This window comes from Triplophysa dalaica, chromosome 21 (assembly GCF_015846415.1).
Source record: "Triplophysa dalaica isolate WHDGS20190420 chromosome 21, ASM1584641v1, whole genome shotgun sequence".
In the NCBI taxonomy this organism is placed as follows: Eukaryota; Metazoa; Chordata; class Actinopteri; order Cypriniformes; family Nemacheilidae; genus Triplophysa; species Triplophysa dalaica.
This window is the reverse complement of record NC_079562.1, coordinates 17,989,617-18,014,962: the sequence shown is the minus strand read 5'-3', so window position 1 is coordinate 18,014,962 and position 25,346 is coordinate 17,989,617. Positions and strand designations below refer to the sequence as shown.

General features: G+C 35.4%; 1 protein-coding gene across 1 annotated transcript; it reads left to right on the top strand.

Moving 5' to 3' along the window:
- The first annotated feature begins 1,080 nt into the window (after positions 1-1,080).
- LOC130410521 (endothelin-3) lies at positions 1,081-5,338 on the top strand. Its single transcript, XM_056735225.1, has 4 exons — positions 1,081-1,304; positions 1,707-1,938; positions 3,467-3,604; positions 4,425-5,338. The coding sequence occupies exons 1-4, from the start codon at positions 1,235-1,237 to the stop codon at positions 4,438-4,440; spliced, it is 456 nt and encodes a 151-aa protein (XP_056591203.1). The 5' UTR covers positions 1,081-1,234; the 3' UTR covers positions 4,441-5,338.
- The last annotated feature ends 20,008 nt before the right edge of the window (positions 5,339-25,346 follow it).

Genomic DNA, 25,346 nt, shown 5'->3' with positions numbered 1-25,346 from the left:
TTTAGCAGACTGCTCTAAGACTTTATATGGGTGTGTCAAATGAAAGGCATCCAAAATTGTGTCTGAAATCATTCAGTGTACGTGCATTACCCGCACAGAGTTCTGACATATTGTAATACATGTAAAACGGTTACAATATGTGTTATGCTATGTGTTTTTCCACACATAAATATGTCATGTACTTGCAGTCATTCACTGTCATGCAGCAGCAGTCATTCAAGAAAATTTAACTCTACATGGCCTGTTGTGTTGAAAAACTTGCTGCAGGAAATAAATTGGGAAACTGTCAAAAGATGAGTTTGTCATCACTGAATCTGGCAAGAAATAAAAGAATATTTATTGTTTTGATCATTTTCAATAGAGACAACATTTATCTGTGCCATTTTGTTTTACAATTCTTTGTTAATTAAGTGTGTGTGCTTTAGCTATTAAACCAAATTTTAAAGTTATCAGATAAAAAATTAAATATTAGCTTAATTTTGTCAACAAATTGTTTGACATAAATTGTTGTTGTTGTTTACATTTACATTTGGCAGATGCTTTTATCCAAAGCGCGCTACATTTCCATATCCTATACAGTACATTTTACATAGGTATTTGCAATCCTCTGGGATCAGAACCCACAATCTTGAGTTGTTAACACAATGATCTTACCGCTGAGCTACAGGAAAGTATTTTAGAATTTACATGAATTCTTATCAATAGACTAATTAAAATATATTAAAAAATGAGAGGATCAGTTTTATTTCTTTCTTTATTTGATTATATAAAAGCAAAGCATCTTTTCTTTTTTATATTTGTACTTTTTAAACGTTGTTTGCAGCATTGCATTCCCAACATTGAAGCAGTGATGTGATTGATGTGCAGTGAAAGCCTGTTTAAAATAAAACACATAAGGTGAAGCGAGCTAGAATGACTGACATCTGTTATTATCAGAGATCAGAGGCTGTTTTCAGTTAGTTTTTGTGATCTGATGGATTGAGTTACATGAGTTCAATGATCCCTCTGGTGGCGCGTCAGATTGCTGATAGGTGCACGCGCTCTATAAAACCCCACTGGGGTAAACTGTGCTCAACTAATACCAGCTGTTTTCAGCGACCTGAGGATGCTTTTCTGTCTCCGTGCAGGATTAAGCCAATAACAACCACAATGTTACTTTTCACTGCAACTGGATCACTCTGTCTGTCCAGGATTTTACACTGATTTTCGACTCAGAGTCTCTGGAACATCTGGGATGGCCAGGGTGTCATTGATACATCTGGGAGTCTTGCTTTTTGTCGGAATTACAGCAGTGATGGAGAAAGGTGGGTTTTAAACTGGATTAACACATGCATAAAAACTGCAAAATTATGATCTGGAGCAGTTAATCAGACATTATTCGATACATAGACTTTTATTAAAGCATTTCTACACAGTTGAAAAATGTAATGCTTAAAGTTGAATTTATTTATGTCTGGAATGAATGTTGTGCCAATGGCGATTTTATTGTACACTTTAAGATGTTAAACTACAATTACAACCTTGGGGACCTGACACCCATACTTTTTCCTGACATAAAATATGTATTTAATGCATTTATTTATGTTCCAATCAATGTTACCACATTTAGTGGTAATGTGCTTTGTGTTCAGACTCTAAAATGTCACTTTAACTGGCTATGTAGATTAATTTAATTGTAGACTAATTTAAATCGTTTTTGTTTTTAGGTTTTTTCTCCACTCAAAAAGATGCGTTTATATTGATGCGCAAAAACTCTGTGCAAGATTTAACCACTACATCATCCAATGAGAGTCCAGCACAGTTAAGTGACTCTGATGATAAAGCCTCATGTCCGAAATGCCAACGGAGAAGAGCCAAGAGATGCACTTGTTACACCTACAAAGATAAAGAGTGTGTTTACTACTGTCACCTGGACATCATCTGGATCAATACACCTGAGTAAGTTCTCTTGGATGATAGTCTGTGGTTTATTTACAGTTGATAGATCTGTTATATTTATCTTTAAATAAATGAAATATGCTAAATAAACATTAAAGGGTGCTATAAAATGTTTTTATATCAATGGCGTAAGCTAAATGCTGTGACCGAATGTGACCTTTTAAAGGATAGCATTTGAAAAAAGTAATATGCTTTTGGTTTTTGGCTTTTTAACTTCAATGAACATCACATTATCGTATGACATTACGATTATAATATCACAAAAATCACAGTTTTTCAAGAAAGGACATGGTAATTGTATGTATTCAAAGCTCATCACATTTAAGTTAATTATCCAGGTTGCTCTAGGATATTTTAACTGTATGTAAATATGAATTCAATAGGAAAACTTGTTGATTATATTTTGCAGTCTATTTAATATACAAATGTATTATGTAATACTTAAAGTAAAATTATTTTTAAAGTACATCTTTAGGCATTTTGCATAGTTTGTCTGTGTGAAGCCCAATTGAGTTAAATTTTAATTTAGAAAAGGCACATCAAAACAAGTTCATTGAGTGTATTGATCACAATTTTTTAAGTGTAGTTCAACATTCAAAATCATGAACTCATTTGGAAACATTGGCAGAATGAATTTTTCAGCCACCAGTCTTTGCACTAAAATAAAAGGTGGAGATCAAAGAAATGATTGCATGACGGGGTGTTTGCAGGATTAACTGTTAGCAGATGAGCCCAAGAGCTTTATGGGTACAGCTGTCCAGATTTACTGAGCCTTAAAGGCAGTTTTTATTTACTTGGAGAAATAGCAGTTGTTTTTACCCACAAAATGCAATGATCCAAACAAGGTGGTAATCAGGGGTGGTAGAATGTGGACAGGTTATGTAATCCATAAGCTATTATGTTCTTAAAATTGTCTATCAAAGTGTTTATACTGCATGGTAAGTCTTGCACGCTTAAACTGAAACGTTTTAATGACTTTTGTATGAGAAGTATGGGAAACCAAATTCTTAGGTCATGTTTGTTCTTGTGAATATAATTGTCCTCTGCATAGATAATAACTGAACTCACCTTTGAGTGAGACTTGTTTTTACAGCTTGATAGGGCTGCACAATATTTAAAAAATAACTTAAAAAATAACATACAGCTATGGCTTAAGTGTGTAAAATCAATGTAAACTATATCATGATGTAATTAAATGACATTCATACATGTTTCAGTTCTTTTTGACTGTTGATCACATTCCACATGGAAGAGCACACATAAGCACTAACATTCATATGCCAGCTCTGCTATTTGCATCTTAAAACCTTGTGTAGGCTACATAATTTTTGAAATATTGCATTAAAATCATTCATTTTTGCACAACATTGCTGTATGCACAATTGGGATTTTTGGTTGTGGATTATGGTTTTTCATGTGTTCATCTTGATGTTTTTTTGCTGTTGTGAATTTCCCTTCGAATTAAAGAAAGCTTGCTGGTCTTTAATGTATGCTTTCACTACCCTCTTCTCTACTTGTGCATTGGCAGACACACTCTCCCGTATGGCATGTCGAGTTATAGAGGCTTCCAGCGGACACGGCGTTCTGCCGAGAAGACCAGAGGAGGTCAGCGTTGTTCTTGTGCTTTGGGGCACGACAGAAAATGTATCGCTTTCTGCAGTGAGAGGTAAGAATGAAACCTGTGACCTCTAACAATAATCATTGACAAATGCTAGAAATGTAATGTGAAATGTAAAATTGCAACTCATTAAACTTCCAAGCTTTAAAAAGAAATACACTTAAAAAGTATCGGCCAAACTATCATACTCAGAATTATGTTTGTGTTTATTTATTTGTGCTATTTTAGGATCTATGGCTAAATTAAAGGAACATTATGTCATAATTTACTCGCCCTCAAGTTGTTCCAAAAAGTTCTCTGTTCTGATGAACACAGAAAAAGAAATGTGGAAGAATGCTTGTAACCGAATAGGCTGAATAGGCCGAATAACCATTGACTGCCATGTTAGACAAATTACACTGATAGTCAAAAGTGCTCTAAAACTGTTTGATTTCATGCATTCTTAAAACTATCTTTTTTTGTGTCCACCAGAACAATAAAAATGATCTCTATCTCAATGGGGTCTAAGACAAATATCTTATCTACAAATTTGGAACAACTTAAGGGTGAATAAATGGTGTTAGAATTTTCATTTTTGTGTGAACTGCTCCTTTAATGGCGAAAACAGTCTACTCACAAGATGTGGAGGTACAACTTAGCATCTCTAGACTTGTATGTCTTTGGACTGTAGGAGGAAAGCCGGAGCACCCGAGAAACCCAACACTGAAACGAGGAGAACAGACTAGGAGAGTTTTGTTTTATGATCAGACTGAAAAGTATCGTTATTTAGAATTTAGAATGTCCCTTACACAAAGTCACACAAGTATGGAATGAAATGACTGGAGTAAATAATGACAGAATCTTCATCTTTTTAATTCACAAATTGCAGGGAAAGGACGACATGATCATCTGCAGCAGCACAGCACCACTGATATACACTGATTTATTACTCTGTACCATCACCTATAGAGAATCACTTCAGAGAAGAGGTTAATGTCTGTCCAAATGGAGGACCATCAGATTACAGAGAAGATGATGAAATAGAAGTTTTGGGGACTTTTTAAACCATCATCGAGAACAAATTATGTAACTTTACCTAAGCCAAGTCATCCCAATATGGCCTAAAAAGACACGTACGAAAGGATATCATCATGAGCAGCATCCCACAGACTAACATTCTAAAAGAGACTCAAATCACATATGCAGTATTTCAGATGTGAGGAAGGGAATGTTTCCACTTGCCGATACGTCCTGACTACCAATTCAATTACCAACATGCATGACAGCTCTGATAGATTGTCATTGAGGTGTTAGATTAAGTTTTAACATACCAAACAAAGAGATGAATGTTTTCATGACCCTGTCTCTGCAAGTCTTTATGTTAATAATGGGTGGAGTGACAACATGAATCTTAATCACTCTTGTCTTTAATGAACATTTAACAGAGTGTATTTTCAACTCTTACAAGAATAGTTTACCAGCCAAAAAAATTCTTACACTCAAATGACCTTCTTCTGTCAAATGCAAACATTCATATTTATACCTGATCATATTCATGAAATGGATTTGATCAAGGATTAAAATTGCAGAAAGGACATACAGATCAAATATGCAGTAATATTAAACCTTGCTGGTGTTTGTATATTTGTCAATTGTCTTAATCCAATATTCAAAATGGGACCTCAGATGTTCGTACAAATGAGTTCTACAGAAGAAAGAAGACTGAATATTATTTTATTTTATTTTATTTTATTCATTGTAATAAATTATTCTATAATTGAAATTGTTGGACTTGTTTTTTCATAGCTTGCAAACACTAATAGTTTCATTAAGAACAATTTACTTGTACTCAAAAAGACAAAAGGGATTGTTCCTAGCTCTCTTCCATAGAGTAAAACAATATATACAGTATCATGACCCTAAGATGTCTATTACACATTCCCTAGTATGACAATACATTTGACAAATCATAACACAAATATGTCAATGTCAATAACTAATATAAACATATCCATTAAATAAATAAAAAAACATTATTTTAAACGATGGGTTACAACCTAAATTTTGTATCGCAGGACTTTTCTTTTTTTTCAAAGGGTTTCATAATGACCACAATATGTATATTTAAAACTTCAATGCTTGATATTTCCTTATGTGTATAACACTTTTGATGCGAAACATTCTTAAAATACAGTCTACAAATATATGAAATAACAGTACAAATAAAAATAATTGGATTTTTATTGTAATTAATTAAATCCTGGTTTATTTATTTAAGGCTTTCGGTTGTCATTCTGTGCCAAAGGTGAAACTGAAAAATAAATAATAGAAATGAATAATTAAGAAGTTAAGGTCAGAAGTTCTCTACAGATTGACATTGAACATTTAACCTTCACTGTTTTTATATCCCTCTTGACAATGAATTGTCTTGTTGTTTGTCCATAAGGCTCACCTATGAACAGCAAACAATAAACGAAAGAATGTTGAGATTATTCTTCCAAGCTTATTTGATAAAATCACTGCTTTCCAGCCTCAGGCTACAGTATGTTCCCGAATTACTTTCTGAAGCTACGTCTTATCCTTCAACAAGGGGGGTCAGTCTGATTTTACTTGTAAACACAAGAATTGTTTGAACAGGTTAAAGAGATTGCTTCACATGGTGCATGATGGGAAACAAACGAAGACACACAGGTGTATCCTTGATCTCAGCTGTAAAGTTTCATTCTTTGAAAAAGCCTTTGTGATGAGAATTTCAACTTTCACAAACTGTGACCATTTAGCTGAGAGGGGATCACATTTGTGAAACATTTGTTCTTGACGTCACTTCACAATTTGCATTGTAATTAATATTTAATGGAAATAAATCTCATTTGTGTAAATTTAACATGAAAATTAGTTGTGAATTATTATGATATTAACATATATACATAATATTATTATTATGTTATGATGTGTTATTAGTTATTTTATGTCAATTAAGTAAAAACATTGTTCGCAGTTAAAGCAGTTACACTAGGGTCTAGATAGTTTTATAGATATTTCTTTCAATCAGCTGATAGGGAAGCACATTTTTGTAGTTGTTGTTTTAACGATATAGCATCATTTTAAACATCCTTTATCCAAACACCTAAAACGTTACTGATGAAATAATGCGTTGAGTGACAAAACTGAGAATGCAGCCACTGTGTTTGACGAGAGAGATGTCTGACCAAGGTTCTCCAAAGGTCACTCCACAGTTTTCCTGGAACTCAACAGCACTCAGCAAACAGGTAAATCCTTAATGTGTCCCTTAAACTTGTAACTGCTTTTGTATTTAAATGGCTCTTTTTAAATTTGGCTCTTACAGACACACCCACACAGGTTCAAACACCCACATGCATAAAACACTTCACACACACACAAAAAACATGCACACACTGCTTGTTTGTCACAGAGAAGCACACATTGAAAATATAGGAGAGAGAAACACATGTCAAATATTACACAGACTATAAATTCATATTTGAAATAATAAATCAATTAAGCAGAATGTTACATTTTAAAGTGATATTAATAAATTAAAAAAATAAAATTCTAAAGCTGATGTCAGCATCCCCCTGGTCAAGTTAACAGTGCTAAACAGTATGTAAATGGTGGAGAGGAAGCCAAAACTCCTATGGAGAAAAAAAACTTGGGAGAATCCAGGCCCAACCGGGGGAACCAGTTCCCCTCTGTCAAAAACTGCAGCATCTCTACAAGCTCGACAGTGCTTGCACACCTAGGCTAAATAGTAAGATAATAAAAATAGTTTATCTCATTAATAATCTTATACATTATAAAATAATCTCTGACTTGACGGGTTGCCGCTTCCTTTTTTCACTTCTACCATCTCGGCTCCTGTCAGGTCGCCGCTTCCCTCTCTCAGCTCTACAACCAAGTCTGGGCATGGACTGCATCCTGCTCGCTGCTGCAGGCTCTAAACAATGAGAAAAGACAGCTGAGAGTAAAGAACTGTTCAACACTCCTTGATGCAGCAAGTACATCAGTTCTTATAAGAAGTGTTCCTGGTTCCGGTTGATCTAACTAATGCAGCCTAAACCCTTCGAGGATTTGTATTTTGGAAGTGTAGTATATGCAAGGTTGAAAAGATGTCTCTTTAATCTAGATTGAAACGGACAGAGTGTCTCTGCCCCATGCAGAGTGCAGGGAAGACTGTTCCAAAGTTTAGGTGCGAGATAGGAAAAGGATCTAACACCTGCACTTGATTTTGTAATTCTAGGTGTTACCAACTGATCGGAGCCCTGAGAACGTAGTGATGGTAAAGGACTATGGTACAAGAGAAGCTCTCTCAGATACTGAGAAGTTAAACCATGTAGGGCTTTTTAGGTCATCAGTAAGATTTTAAAGTTATTCGTTACTTGATAGGTAACCAGTGCAATGTTGATAGTTCCGGGCTTTTTTGTTTGTGTAAGAACTCGAGCTCCTTCATTTTGAACTAGCTGGAGTTTTAGTAATAACCCCACAGGACAACCACCTAATAGTGCGTCACAATAATCTAGTCTTGACGTCATGAGTGCATGAATTAGCTTCTCTGCATCTGATAGTGACACTATTTGACATAATTTAGATATATTCTTAAAATGGAAAAACTTGGTTTTACAGGTGTTGCCGACATGGCTTTCAAATTACAGATTACAATTGAATAGATCGCTGTAATACATCTCCATAAAATGGAAGGAAGGAGTCGGGAACCGGAAGACATTTTAAACATTTCATAAATTAATATAACAGCCGGCGGCCCCTCACGGACGACCGCCGGCGAACAAAACATAAATAAATACAAATACAAACATAACACAAGTTCGGGCCCAGTCCTCTCTCTTCGACGGTCCGGTCGCTCGTTCCTTTTATATGCTACCATCTCCTACGTGATTCGAGGCCGGTGTGCGCACAGCTGGCACTAATTTACAATTACTCACCGGACTCGAACCACGGTCTCGCCCCGCCTACTCCACTACAATCGCCCAGCAGTTTTATTGATTGTTCCGTATGGTGGTTTTCGGTCCAAAAAAGTAACACTTCTGCTTTGTCCTAATTCAGTTATAAACAGTGGTTACTAAACCAGTTTTATATTGACTTTGCATTTCATTATTCTATTGAACTGCTGTGTTTCGTGAGGCTTAAAAGAAATATAAAGTTGAGTATCATCAGCATAGCATTGAAAGCTAACTCCTAATCTCTAATTTTTATCTCCTAGAGATAACATGTATAGTTTGAAAAGCAGAGGCCTAAAAACTGAGCCCTGTGGTCAGAGGCGTGTCCAGGATTTTATACAAAATAGTGCCTTAAAATCTCACATAATCATATGTGAAATTATGCATAATTCTTCTTTAAGGTCTGTTTCCCAGCATAATTTAAGCCAAACTTGTGCCAACAAATTAGTATAGCCTACACTGTTCTATGATCAGCAATGAATTTATATTGAGTGTCTGACACTTGATATAAGTTTATTGCTGGTCACGGAACAGTTTTGAAAAGTGAATGTGATCTGAAATCCTTATAGAAATGTTTTATTTATCTTCCAGGCTACATCATATTTATAAAAACAGACGCATGTATAAAAAATAAGTATGAATAAGTACACAAACGTGCAGTTGAGAAAATAGCTGTTTATGACAGACAGATCTATCGAGATCAGATTGACAGATGTAGTTCACACCTACTAGCATCCACAACAACTCTTTCTTTTCCAGCGGCACATATTTTATGTATATCAAACGCATGAGATAGATTTTTCCTGGACAGCCACTACTCATACATTGTGGCGTTATTTGTGTGTCGAATTAGCAGCAAACAGCTTTAGCGCTACACAACACTAGAACTTTAACTCTTACACTTTGCCTTACATAGTGATTTAAATAAAGAAACCGTTTTCTTTCGACTCGACTGCAGTTATACTACCGCTCCTGCCTGAGGATACACGCTGTGATCAGGCTGCTCAAATGCCGACAGACACGCGCCTCTATCAGAATATTAGCAATTTCCGAATCCAAAAAATTGTGTGCATTACATTAGTCCACAAGTGTGTTTGGTATAAGTTTACAGGTTATTTTGAGCTTTATCTTCCAACCAAGATTAGGTGCTTCTAGACCATTGTTTTTCACTCATCATTTCACTCTGACTTTAGGAGTAGTGGTGAGCGTTGGGGTTTGGTGTTGGTTTAGGTTTTAATTATAAAAATGTTGTCCTTATGTCAACAAAATGTTTGTCCTGAGGGAATCAACAACTTGGCAAAATCAGGTCGAGCGGTACACCATACTGGACTTGAGTTTGCTTGTCACCTCATTGTTCATAGCTACAAATTGAAAACGGACGTATAAATAAAGATTAAAACCATTCCAAGGCTTCTGGTTGAAGCCTGTATCAGATTCAAGTCACTAGTGCTTGCCTACAGGACTGTCACTGGATCTGCACCGGCATACTTTCACACCCTCCTACGCCCCATCAAGAACCCTGCTTTCAGCAAACCAGCGGCGTCTTGTATTTCCTTCTCCAAAGGACAGTAATCTGTAACCTGTATGAGATATTGCTTATTGCTCCCTGAACTCTCTGTAAGTCGCTTTGGATAAAAGCGTCTACTAAATGACTAAATGTAAATATTTTTTCAAAGCTATTCCATTAATGCAGACGTTATTATCAAGTCAATTGTAAGAATGGGCTGTGGTCAATGGTGTCGAATGCAGCACTAATGTCTAGCAGCACCAATAACGAGACAAGTTATGACAGTATTCATAATCATATCACCAATCAAACATATCAATAACGAGATATGAGATGGTGTAATCTTTTTAATGTTGTTGTTGTGCCACCTTGTTATGAACAGTGTACAGTTGACATAACACATACGAATCTAGAGGAGGTTAACCACATTAAAACATGTTCTGTTAAGACAAATAATGTTATTGCAGTTTTGGACAGATCGTCCAGCTCATATATCCTTCGGCAATTACAATGGAGATTGATGAACATTGGCCAGGTTCACGGTCCAATTCTGTCACAGAGGGGATGTTATCTCATAATATCACATTTTTGCAGATATAGATGAATTTCTTATTCATACTCAATGGGAAAGAGTTTCAGTTCACTCAAGCATCCATTGGCCCACCACAGCTCCATCTGTTGTTTTCAACTAAATGATGACAGTCTCATAGCACTCAAATTTGCAGAATAAAACAAACATGCTATGTGTTGCTACTATTATTTGCTTATTCTCTCGCTTTTTATGCATCATTGTTAAAATTTAAATTAAAATAAATTTCCAGAGGAACAGTCTAGTATTTTAAAATCTGTATTTTTTTAATAATGACACAATTTAACAGAAGCAATAATTATGTTTGATCACTTTCTACACAGAAAGTGTAAATATTATTACGTAAGAAGATTTCTGTGTTCTGTGAATATTAATTTTGTATATATGAAAAACAAATACATGCATCTATTTCAGAAAAATATGAATATTTGTTAACATTTTAACATATTTCTTAAACATAATTAAAGTTCTTGGTAAATATAAATACATACATGTAAATATTTTCTAAATATATAAAACACTGTACATGTATGTGTGTATAAATACAAAATAAATATGCACAGTACACATACATACAGTATATTAAGTACTCACAAACTTTTATTATGGATGCGATGAATCATTTGAAAATTATATTACTGTCCCACTGGTAATGCGTAATCCAAAACACAAATGCAAGGTGATAAACCTAAACACTGTTTAATAACTGAAATTCTGGAAATACATCAGGCTACATACACTCCATACACAAACACACTACACACAGCCGTAACAAATAAGACACCATGGAAACTTTTGGTTTAATATCGCACACATACAGTATCCTTTGGATGCAAACAGCATGGATTGGCAAACAAAGTTTAAAATATGGAAACAACGTTGCCCTGTTTACTTACCCTGGAAATATTTATCATCCACCCATTACATAAAGTGGGAAATGTCTTAGATTCCTTCAGGGCATTGCTTTTGGCCAAAATAGCAATTTTGGTCACACAATGTTATTAAAGACAAACGTTCCTGTGTCTGCTCTGAGGACATAGGTTAGACGTCTTATTGGTGGGTTTGGTCAAAGGCCAAATTTGAGGTGAAGCGAGGCGTACTGCATTGTTTTTCTATTCTGACATGAACTGAGATTGTCAAGCTGTGGGTTTTAGTTAGGGCCCACACTAAACACTTGTCAAATACCAAATGTGAGTGAAAGTTTAGAAAAAATGGGAAATCGTGTTAAAAAGCATAACATAAACCAACCTGGTCTCAGAATAAATTCACACCTCTGCAGCATCACAAAATATGTCCCATCAGGTATTGCTACAGGTCTGAGACACAAAAGTCCAATGAGGGCGCTAAAGAGAAGAACTCCATTTGTTTGGTATAGAATGCGTGTCAATGTCACGATTTGACCCTAAAACTATTTTACTGTAATAAAACATATTATTTGAACTGTAATAGATATTGTAGATTATCTAACTCTTAACCTAAATCTACCCACTTCCCAACCACATAAACACGCAACAAGTCAGAAATGGGTATTTGTTGCAAACATTGACCATAAACAGTATAAAAACATTACAAACAGGTCGCGTTGCATTTCGAGTCTTCTTAAGCCGTACAATATATAGTTATATAAGCACAGCAGCTTTAAATCGCTGAGGATCTGACTCCAGGATGCATGGTTGTTTTTTATTAAAGTGTACATGCGTGACGCAATCAGAACGGGACAGTTTGATGATGCAACCAGTCACAAGACACACGAGAGCCAATGCTATTTCACTTTCGGCACTGAGATAGTTTTATTGCGGACGGAGAAGGAGATCATCTCTTCTTTGGCCTCGGAAGAATATTTGCACTTTTTGAATAAACAGCATGTAGACATATCTTCCATGTGTTGTGTTTTAAATTCTATTATACAGAAACTATTAGGTTTAGGATTGGGGTCTGGTAAGGTGCAGTAGGTGTACAGAGGTACAGTAGGTGTTTCCTATGAACAAAGGTTTTAATATTTAACACATCCTTTTTAAGAGTAAAGGCATTGTAGGGGTCTATGAGCAGTAGATTTTACTACATTGTTCAAGCTGGTTACTTTCTGGCTGGTAACCACAGTTATTAAGGGAAAATGTACAGCTACTAGGATGGCATTTCTCTTTTATTATTATTTACAAGAATTGTATTAGGCCATGAAAGGATTTGAACCACATGTCTTACCATTCAGATCGTGGCACAAAAGTATTAAGGTGCTTCAAAAGCTCTGTCAACTTTATTTGAATGTATCATAAATCGTCTGGAAAGAGTTTCTTCTTGTCTTTGGACCGCTTTCTGTGCACAAGCATGCAATTTGATGCTAATACTTTCACAGACATAAACCTTATATTATGTTCTCACCAACAGGCTCGATTTTCACATTTTCCACGTTCCCTGTGGCTTTGGCTTAAAGAAAGTGTCTAAGTGTGCTGTTATGGATAGATCTTGGGGTTAAAGGATAGGTTGCATTCATAAGACATCTGCCAGGGTTCAATATACGTTCAGAATTGATAACAGCACAAATAATCTTTTAAAGATTGATAAAAATGTTTAAAATGTACAATATTTATATGTGTTTCTATATGAGTCCAGACGCCGACTGAGTGAAGGGGTGAGTTTTTAATGGTGAGGCTGGTGAGGGTGATCATTGCATGCAGGTGGCCGTGAGCGGGTTGCAGGAGTGGTGAGAGAGAATGGTGTTTCTGTAACATTGAGATTGAAACAATTTGAGGAAGAAGGAAGAATGGAGAAGGGTGGTTTTAAACTGCTGCACTCAAACTTTAATTGAACATGATAAAAGAAATAACCAGACTATACATGGTCAACGTGAAGATGAATGCAACAGATTTATGAACACATATAAAGACCAAAATAAGTGACTCGGAACAAATTTGGATACACAAGATTTAATTCAATTCAATTTCATTTATGTAGCGATCACAGTTTTGAATTGTTGCAAAGCAGCAGATTATATGTATAAATTAAATAGATTAAAATACACGGTATTATTGCAAGTCGTTCTCTAAGCAAGGCACATTAATGAGACTAAACTGAATTAAGAACTGCCTTGGATTGCAAGAAATTGTCAATTATTAACTGTGCATATTTTTTGGTAGCGAGTATTTCATAAACTACTCGCAGTTAATATCACAGTCAGTGTTTATGTTTTTATTACAATGTTCGAAGTAGTTATGTGAAATTAGTTGTTGCAGTTAATGTTATGTGTTATGACTCTGTTTCTTTATACTGTGCATACTAGTGTCAACGTGACTTTATTCATTTCAGTTCATAACTTTACAGTTACTGACGTTCAGGTCTGTCAAGTACGTTTGAGGAGAGTGTCAGTGATATCAGTCAGTTCATTATATTAGTGTTACTGACGATGATGGAACTAAACTGGAAACAGTTGCAGGACAATCTGTAACCAAAGAAAATAAGTAACAAACAGAAACAATCCCTGCATCATGTCATTCTGTCACTTTGTGTGCTGTATTAGATGAGATAAGTTGATTAAAGTTACAGTTAAAGTGCACTTACAGTATGAATGCATTCTGGTCATACTACATCTGCCATGTTTTTATTGTCATATAACTTTGAAAACGTATGTTTGTTTACCTGTGATGTAGTAACAACAACTGGGAATATATTTATTCTAATTTATTTTCATCTGGTGGAAATTTGCAATATTATATGGAACAACAAGCATCTGATGTAAGAAGCACGAAACAATAGAAACAACTACATGTAAAAGTATCTGTAGTTGAGTAGTCACATATAATATTTCAAATATTTGATGTTTGGTGCCTTTGTGAGTTTAGTTAGTATTGACAGAAGTAGATTGCAGTGAAACAAAACATGAAATAAAATTATACAATTGCACAATTACATTTAACATTTGTGCGATTGCTTGCTTCACCAAATTGGGAGACCATCTTAAATCAGTTATTTCCATAGGGTCTGCTCTTTCCCGAGTTGTTTTTTGTCCTGTGCTTCCAGAGCTGAACTGCAGTGTCAGGGATTGGTGTGTAAAGCCAGGTTTCGGTTATTATTATTAGGTTATTTAATATCGACAGGAGTAAAAGATTATCTGTCTATTTTTCCACTTACATTTTTTTTGCATACTGAAATTCTGGACATACAGTACTAATCACTGCGCATGCTGATTAACATCTAGTACTGAAGTAGGCAAATTAATGAAAACAAATACAACTAAATGGGCAACATCCAAAGAGGTCCATAATACCAGGGCAAAACAATATTTTTCTTAATCTCAATGTCGTCTTAATGTAAAATTCAATGATAATAAAAAGAGAGTGTTTTCATTTGGTTACAATTGGCTGATCACCCGATGATAAAATAACAAAGTAAACAGTTTACACTCAGACATTATGACTTTTGGTCATATGCAAATAAAAGAGTATTTCTGTAAGTGATTATAAGAAATCACCACACGCCACGGATGGATAATAATCAGTTTGTTGCCAGTCGCTTTGGATAAAAGTGTCTGCCAAATGCATTAATGTAAAGTGTTTTGCATTCTTAGATGTTGAAGAAAATTAATGATTGAGTTTATTAAATAATCTTTGTGCTGTTTCTGACAAGAAATAAGAAAAGACAATCAAAATGTCTCAGCCTTAACATCAGATTTTACAAAAGGAACGAAAAGAGATGCAATAAAAAAAAATAAAAAACATTTCAATAGGTAAAGTGTGGATCTTTAAATGACTAAAAAGTACTCTTGAGTCCAAATTTCAGTCATCATTCAGATAAAACACATACACAGTTTTATTTAAACCTGAAACTTACATTTCTTTAGTCCACAGACTTTACAAGTAGTATCCCTTTTTCAAACATTGCATTGCATCGCATAGCCTATTTGTTTGAATATGCTACCCAAACTGTCTTTCCTTTGATTTTATTGTGGCATACTGCAAAATAGACCGAACACTACTGGAAACATATCAACAAATGTTCAGGAAACACCCAAAAGAAAACATATTACATTCAACACATTCAGACCTTGCAACAGCATTATCTCGAGTCAGCAAATGCTTTAATCATGTCACTGTTAAGAACGATATAAAGAAGTGTGGAAACAGTGACAAGATAATGAATACAGTAAGAGAAAAACATTCCATCACTGTTGGATCATGCACGCTTAAAACAGGCCGTGTTAATGCAGAGGCACGTTTTGATCAGAAAAAGCCTCAATGGGCAGCCATGGTGTACTGCAGATGCCAAGGACAATGTTATTCGTGTGTGTTGCTTAACGCCGTGTTGTGCACTTAACAAGGATCATTCACATATTTCTTCATCTGTCAAGTACAGAAATCAATGTACTGCAACCACAAAGAATTCATTACTGCACACTGTTTTTACTTGTCGTAACACCCACAAAAATCATGAATATGAGTCTGCATTTAATTTCTAAATAGAATAAAACCGACGGAAGAATGATAGTGAATGCGGCGACATTCAAATAGCAAAGATACAAATACTATTTTCTTTAATTTTTTCATTCTTTTAATTTTCATCTTACTGTTCTTTTGTATAGTACAATTTGCACTGGATCAAAGCCGAGTTACAAAAAATACAATTTAGAGATATAAAGAGATAGGAAGAAATGTTTATATGATCATAATTAAATTGTTGTATTCATAGTGCTAGTATGAGACTATACGGTATGTGCCAGAGGGAGAATAGAACTTGATTTCGCAATCTACAATTTGTAGCCATTTGACTGAATGAACCACCACACACATGACATTTTAACATGGATACCTCAAATGCTTAATATTTTAGTTTCAGTTACAAGTAAACGTAAACACAAACAGTATTTTTTGTTAAAATGTTGTGTAGTCGTGCTTCAGATTACCTGAGTTTGAGTCCCAGCTCCTTTTCCTCTCTCTCTCAATCCATTTCCTGTCTCTCTTCACTGCAGTCAATCTAAAATAAAGCCAATTCATTTTCATTCAATAAATTAGTAGAACTGTTGCAGATCATCTATAGGCAAAGTGCTTAGCAATTGCGTCTTTGCACCAGTTTTCTTCCATAAGACCTCAATAAATGAGCAATCCTTTTATTGGTCCATAGCAAGGTCTGCCACCTGCTTTCATCAACTGTTATAAGTGTACTATGTTCCTAATAATATGATGTGTTGACACCCACATATATAACCCATTCTGAAGTATACCAATATAAAGTACTTTTAATTGGCCATCAAAAACAAAAAGCATATAAGGATAAGTGCATATACAGATGGGCTGTAGTGAATTCATCCGACTGATTTACCATGACCTAAACAAGACAGAAAACAGCAGCCAGAGATCACAGCAGTGACCTGAAAAAAAACAGAAAAAACAAGTGAATTTATAGCTCAGATGTTATATCCCTGATAACACAGATGTTTATTTGACAATATAAACTACACTGGAGTGTTTTGTGAACACAAAGGTGCAGATAAATATATTTTTTGGAAATAGCGTAATGCTTTGTCTGACCTCAGACTTTGATTTGAAATAAACCAGCAATTTTGTAACTGATTTATTACTTTAACTTTATTCATTTACTATTGCACTGTTTTAATGCTATATCAACATTTATTTATTTAAAATCTCAGTACTGATCTTCGATTAAAGCAATTTACAGTAATGCATTTACAGTAGTGTTATGATCAGTGTGGTTCTCAACTTAAAGCTCCTAACTGCTGTTGACTAAATAACTTTATTTCTTCTAAAGATTGTTTAACACATTGAAGCTGTTATATTGCAACTTGCATCATTCTTGTTAGAATAAAATGGTCAAAATAAATGCATGCAGTAACAGAGTTATGTTGGGGAGTTTAGAGTTAAAGTCCCACTGACTTTTGGTCCTAGAAGCGTTTATCGGTTCTTGGAACGACCGTAGAGGTCATGGTGGAAATGTTCTTGAAAGGTTTATATGCATTTGTTAAACAAATCACAGAAAACAGGTGGGATTGTATTTATACATCGAGAACCAATGTCCCGCTGTGTTCTTATAATTCAGTCTAATTTTTTTCATCTCCTCTCATTGAAATCAAACATTCACTTGGTTATAAACTTTTAGCTTTATGCTTTTCAATAATGCCGTTGAGTAATGAAGTCCATGAGATAAAATAGACTCACCATAGAGTTAAAACACAGACACACTGTGATCTCAGACACACATAAATTCACATGTACAGATCCCTGTGCACCACTGCAGCTGAATAAATTCTCCTTAGAGAATATACAGCATATACAGCCAACAATTCATATGCATGGTATAAAGCCATGACATTTATTTGCTGTTGTAATATTTATGACATTTTATTAGGCCTTTGTCAGGAAAACCTTCATTCAGACAGTTAATGAGAGTTCTTGAGAGCAACATTCACTATAGAAGCTGTTGAACTATTTAAATGAATGACATTCATGTAATCACATAGAGTTTGTTACATTGCTTTGTGTTTATAATAAAAAAAAATGAGACCCAGTCAACAAAAGGTTCATAAAATCTTTGGTTTGCAGAAAAAAAATGTCCCATGTTGGTAGTCCATCACATGAGGAGAATTGGAAGAAAGTTGCAATTTATGAGTTGGGATGTGACTGTGGGTCCTTTCCCACTTTCCACTGTGAAATGTGTACTGCCTCGAACCCCTGAGTGAACCCCGATGAGTGATGTTATTATCAAGTTTAAAAATGTAAAACACTTTCATCATGAGGATGCTTGGGTGATGATTGTTGTTGGTTTGCAGGTCATTGCAATGGTGTTCTACGAGATTGTTAGCCTGTTGCTATGCATTTGCTAGTGCCTATGCTTTCCCTGTCTTACAATTCATACGGCTTAACTGTGCAGTTTTAACTACTTAATTTATAGCGTGACATTGCCAGTATGAGAAGCCAAACAGGACATGCAGGTCTGGGAAGAATGTTCAAAGAATAGCAGTCATGCTTTTCTCAAAACAAAAAAAGTTGATATCATAATTGATATTTTCTTCTTTTATTTGGTTCCTGAAATATGTACATCATTTTCATTATTGCCAATATAAAGATTCTAAGTGCTCGCTTAAACATTTTGTATTTCAATTATTTTATATCTACTTTTACACAATCATTTATCAGACGCTTTCTGAAAAAAAATACAAATGAGGCAAACAATAGAAACGATCACATCAGCAATAATGTACAAGTAAATTCATAAAGTTTGTTTAACAGTATACATGGCTAACTTTGGAGCTACAGCACGAGCACACAACACATCATCGCATTATCCCTTTCTGTTGTTAACATTATGCATGTATACGCCGATTGCCACAAAAACACAGACATATGAGTTAGTTTGACTTACTGTGTCTTTTCATGTCGGGCATTTTTTAGCACCAGGACAGTGCCATCTATCAGTTTCAAACTATCTCAAAATCCAGCATTATATCAACCGTTTATATAACATTCATCACTGAAATGCTGTGAGCAAACAAACACAGCTAAACTTCCGTCTGCCGAGTAATGCGGTCTTGGTGGGCATGCTCTTTCTCTCACGCTCGTGTGTGGGCGTGTTCTTTTGCTCTCTGGATGACGCGTGGGTGTGCTTTTCCGGGAAAATTGTCGAATAAGGGACTAAGAACCCTTGTTACGAAACGGGAAGACATGTTCGAAAAAAACTTTCCGAAACCTCTACGAACCCTGACGGAGTGAATCTAGCACACAATATACTATGATGACTTTGATCTTGTAAAGCTTGAGAAGATTGCACCTTTAACAGTGTAAAGAAGTAAGAGTGCATGAAATTGTTTGTATCCCCACCTTTAAAGATCACCTCAAGATTGATCAGTCTTGAGGTAGACAGCAGATGGCAATCAGAAATGTGCAAATATATGTCATAGTGTTATTAGTACAATGGTAAAGTGCAAAAGCAATGACATGATGAATGACGTTACACTGTCAAAGTGCTTAAAGTGCTGGATTGTATCCATGTTAATGAGTCCTGCGGGGAAAAGACAGGTTGTCCAGGTTAGATCCTCAGAATGTGCACTCCTAAGTACTTAACGCTGCTTACTCTCTCAACCGGTGTGCCTCTGATCTCTAGTGGGGTGAAGTTCTGCTGCTGTCTCAAACTTGATTATAGAAGTGAAGCTATGAGAGGACACATGGTCATGTGTTTAGAGAGAGTAGAGCAGACGAACCAGGACACATCCCTGTGGTGCACCTGTACTCAGGGTGTTGGTATTCGGGTCTGGCCCATTCTCATAACCCGGGGTCTGCCACACTGTGGGCCATACATGCCGAAACATGATGATTCAGTCAGGCCTATACTGTATATAATTCCTTGAAGCGCTGTCAACCTCATGTCAATGTAACACAATAGGACAAAATGAGACTTCAGCCTGACCTCACAGAAATGTTTTAATATTTTACTATTTTAAGAGATTACAAACAATGTGAATTGATAAAATCAAGATTATTAGAAAGACACAGGACTGAACCCTTTGGCTAAACCTAACTGCCATTAATGCCACAAAAGCAAATGATAATAAAACACACAAATGAGTTTTTTACTATCTGGTTTGGAGAATAGATCGATTTAGAACGGAATGAACAAACAAATAAACAAAATAATTAAATATATAATGGAATATACCATTGTGGAATAAAATATTTTTTTCAGATTTGAATTGACATGGACAAGACATCTCTATCCAAGCATCTTTTATGAGTGAACAACATGGACAAGGTGTCCATCATTGACCTCATTTCCACACATGTGAAGAAATATATACAACACAAAGCTTTACATTTTTGGGGTATGAAATTGAACCTCCATACCTCTCATGGGTGGTCTTTCACTCTTTTCGATACATGGCACAGTAACAATAGCAAAATCAGTAGCCCTGACTTAAGGTCTCTTCACAGCTAAAAGGATATTTGAGAGTTTTGTTGGGGGGGTGGGTACTGAAGAAAAACAATTTTCCGTTAGGTATACACCTCAGGCATATTCTGACCACAGCAGTTCAAAACTGATCTCATGAGGTTTGGTTTTCTGAGTTGCTCCACTATATAAATACCACTGAAGAGCCGTCGTGGGTTTGTTTATTAGGCTAAAGTGTTTCATAAAGTGTAGCCAAGGTCTACTTCTGTGCATCCATTATAAACATCTCATTTTACCGTGTGAAGAAAAGCATTAGGCTGGTGTTTGAACTACTGGAACACTATAACATTCCCTCTGCCAGAACGAGTCTGAACTGTTGTGGCACATTCTTCATGAAAGTACCACCAATCTATGTCTGACGGCGCTTTGTGCGTAAATCCAAAGCATTAGTTGTTATTTTTTTTATAATAGTATAGAGTGATAAGAAATATCAATATACATTTTACAAAACAACTTGAAAATTACTTGAAATCCCCTTGCTTTCCCATAGAAACTGCAGAGGAATGATTACCAGGATGATGGCCGCTGGACAATTTGCCAATCGCAAACACACAGGAAAAGGAAACACAACAAAAATGCAGGGTTAAAATTTATGCCCAACAACGCAATGTGAACATTACCCAAATATTATTTATATAAAAATAAATTAATTAACTTTTCTCTTATTTACATTTGATAAAGAATTAAAACATTAACATATATACACACGTTTTTATTCTGAGACTGTGTTGTGTTCTATATTTACATCTTGCAGACGGTTTTATCCAAAGCAACTTACATTGCATTATCCTATACATTTATACATAGGTATGTGCAATCCCCTGGGATCGAAGCCTCAACCATGCGTTGTAAACGCAATGTTCTTACCACTGAGCAACAGGAAAGCTTCTCATCGAGATCAGCAACAATGCGATAAAAAAATAGGTCATAGTCTGGTTTTCTTTATTTTTATGTTATTTCTGAATACTACCATTTCAAAAAGCATGCCAACCTCTAGATGAGTTCAACATCTTGAAATCTAAGACTTTTGGAAAGAGCTCTTTATTCAAGTGGGCTGTTATTTTCTGACATATAAAACAGACAGCCTATGTGATGTTCATAAAGTTTGATAGCTTGATTGATTTTCAGAGGACATCCATAGTTTAATTTGCTACTTTCCTCATGTTACCAGAGAAAATTGTGGCCTGTGTTTTTATGGCATGTGTACGCCTAAGGTTTAAATCAGATGACAAAAAGATGTAATGCTGTTACTATCAGGACACCTAAGTGTGTAGTTCTTTGGAAGATCTATTGAAAGAAATGCAATATAATAAACATACATCTTCAGAGGGGTATAAAGACCTTACATAATGAAGCGTTATGCTTTTATTATAGAATGAGTTATTTCTATCTACATACACCCGTGGTTCCCCCTGCATGGAATTAACTATGTTGTTTCTACAGTCACCCTAAACTGCTCTACAGAAAGCATTTTGTAAATACGTTATCCCCTTTGCAACCTGACCACTAGATGATGCGAAAATCTCCACATTGCTCCTTTAAGGTCAGATGAAAATACACAGGTACATGACCAAAAGTGCATTCCCCCTTTGTTGGTATAACTACCTCTCATCTTTTGAGGTTTCCGCTAGATGTTTAAAGATGGCTGTGGTGATTTGCGGCCATTCAGACAGAAGAGTATCAAGTCAGGGTCTGGCAGTCTGTGTTCCAGTCAATCCCACAAGAGCTACATGGGGTTAGGTCTGGGCTTGATGCAGGGTCCTCGACACCAGACATGAATAATTTCCATACTGATGCTGTTTTGTGGACATAAACAGAACAAAACTGTTGCCATAAAGTTGTTAGCACACATTTTTCTCATAGCAATAAGATATGTCTTTACAGGAGGGAAAGGAGACCATACTTGTTTGTTAGAACAGGGTCAATATACTTCTGTCTATGAAAGGTTATAAATCCTTTGCTGGAATTGGTATTTATTTACCTAATGAGTTGGAAGACCAAACTTAAGCGATCTCAGATTTTTTTCCATGGCTGTATCGACTTTTGATTGCAGACTTAATAAATCTGAGTTCCGTTTAAGACATTCTGGACATCTCTTCTGAAGACATTTGTGAGAATTCTTCTTAGGAGAAATAGCTGAAACGCAAGAGACTTTAGCAAACATTTCCATTCGCTCTCCATTTAATCTCATTAATGTGTAGAAGAAATAATTGAGGGATCAATGTGATTTCATCTAAGATTTGATAAATTACAGTAAAACCTTGATATTGTTGTACTGTTAATAAAGTCCCTTCTGGCTAATAAAAGCTTTATCAGTGTATGATATCTGTTGTTGCAACCTGCTTATGCATGCTTGACATTGACCCAGAGGAAATGTGTTACCGTCAGTGGTGTAGTCTACGTGATACGCAGGTATACGCCGTATACCCACTAGAAAAGATCAAGAATTTCCGTATACCCACTTAAAAAAGCGCAAGGTTACGTAACCACATCGTTTGTGTCAGAAAAGTACGACGCACTGACTTTTGGTGCAACCAGGAGATATGAAATCAAAGAGATCATGTCAAACTCAATCAAAATCCAAAGTTTATACTTTCACAAGATATTCTTTACATTATGTAGTTGCCCTGCTTAAAAAAACAATAGAACCCTGCCCAAAACACAAGAGATGCTGATGGGAATCAATAGAAAAGGCATAAAATAAAAAATAAAGAAATGTGTTTCATAATGGTATTTAAATGGAAACCACTAGAATGTATGTAATACTACACTCTAAAAAATGCTGGGTTATTTGTTTAACCCAACAGCTGGGTTGAGCCTGTTGGGTCATTTTGTTGGGTTATTTTCTTAGTGTTGGGTCATTTTTTGAGTAACCCAAACGCTGGGTTACCAGTCTGGTCCAATTGAGTGACAGTTGAGAGAGTAAACCCCTCCCACTCCTCTACGCATCAGACAAACTTTACCTTCGCGGGCATTTTGATCCACTTCATCTCGGAAAGCTGTTATTCGGAGAATAAAAGGTATGTTTTACGAGTTTTTAATGTATAAAACTATTACTGTAAAAAAAATGCAAAAGTATGCAAAATTCGGCTGTTCGCATTAGGTTTGAAAGTAACGTTACAATCCAGCTTCGTTAACTTTGGATAGCTAGTCTGTAACGTTATGCCCACGTTGTTCTAATTTACAGCTTTTTAATCATTTAAACTTCCTTTTTGGTGAACATTTCCTCTGAAATGTGTGACTTGTGTGAGGAATTTAGTTCAGTAACTTACGCAACTTGATATTAGTTTAAGGTCGACACGAGAGCGACGTGGCAAAAGCAAACATCCAGCTCATTTTTTTTTATAAATACCGCTAATGTTCGGTGACGGAACTTAGATTTAAGAGTCTTTTAGACGAGAATGTTGTTGTTAAGAACTCAAATACGTGATTTATATATAAACATAACGCCTCTTTGAGATTTTGTTAAGACGCTGTCGGAGGTGTGAGCTTCAGGCTGTCAGCGGTCGTGTCTCCGTGGAGAGCAGCTCTATCTCGGCCATTGCTTCGGGAATAGCCGCTGGCTCTTATAACGTTAGTGGTTAACAATGCGATATAGTTAATTTTGGGTATATGAGACGATAAATTGTTGCTCTTTTTAGACTTAAACTTATTCCCGAGTGTGTCGAATTAGTGAAGGGTTGTTTTAACGTTTATAATATTATTTTTTAAGACTGTATTTCGCTTTCTGTACTAGATCCCACTCTTCTTTTTCCCCCCACTGACAGGTTGCAGAATAACAGCTAATATTAATGGATCATTCTATTCAAGAGAATGTCAACTGGAACGTGGATGTTTTCATAACAGGCTTAAAGGTAAACATTATTTAGGTAAAATGTTAATGTACTTCTTTATATGTTTATTATAATCCATTGTGCTCTGGGTTGGCCAGTTTCCTTACATTCTTCTCTTGTCTCTTTTCTTGTCTCTTTATAGATGAACAAATTGATAAAGAAACCCTCCTGCTGGACATCCACTTCCAAAAGTGCACGCCACACTGTTGTCTACAACTCCTAGGAAAAGAATCCTCTTAAGTAAGACTGCTCCGTGGATATGTCAGGTTAAGCAGTGCTGAAACCGAAAGAACTAACACTATTTAAAATGTTTTGTGAGTTTATATGAAGAGGAAAGTTACGGTGTCCCTTTTTCACATCCATAACGTTTGTTTATTTCTTTTTTTATAGAAAACTTGTGCATAGACTTATATTTTAACATATAAATGCGGTTCTATTAACAAGGGTTTAGTAAAATACTTTTTATAGCGTTTTGAAGTGTTAAGTTGTCTAACTATTTATATTTACTTGTGCCACTTTAATAACCTTGTTAAATGTATATGTTAAAATCTAAACTAATGTAATTTATTGAAATTAATGTTCTTTAAATATGTATAAACATACATTTCATCAAAGTGTTTTATATGCCATTTTATTGTTCATTGAGCATAACATATTGCATGTTTTTATGAATTCCTTTTGTCTTGCATTTTGATCCTTAATAAAACTATTGATTCTTACTGATGCCTCGAGTATTTCTCTGTGATTTTGTTATTATTATTTTTAAACATTTCGGGTTTGTTTTAAACCATCAATGTAATTTTTAAGCAAAAGTTGATTTAAATAAAACAACCCAGCATGTTGGGTCAAAGATTTAACCCAACTGGCTGGGTTAAAATAACCCAACGCTGGGTTTGTCCATATTTGACCCAATGTTGGGTTACCAAAATAACCCAAATTGGGTTATTTTAACCCAGCCTTTTTT

What these genes read in the sequence shown, in the direction of transcription:
- LOC130410521 (XM_056735225.1), top strand. Translation starts at nt 1,235, where the DNA reads ATGGCCAGGGTGTCATTGATACATCTGGGAGTCTTGCTTTTTGTCGGA. An exon ending in TACAGCAGTGATGGAGAAAG is followed by an intron (nt 1,305 to 1,706) that starts GTGGGTTTTAAA and finishes TTTTGTTTTTAG; the next exon opens with GTTTTTTCTCCACTCAAAAA. An exon ending in ATCTGGATCAATACACCTGA is followed by an intron (nt 1,939 to 3,466) that starts GTAAGTTCTCTT and finishes GTGCATTGGCAG; the next exon opens with ACACACTCTCCCGTATGGCA.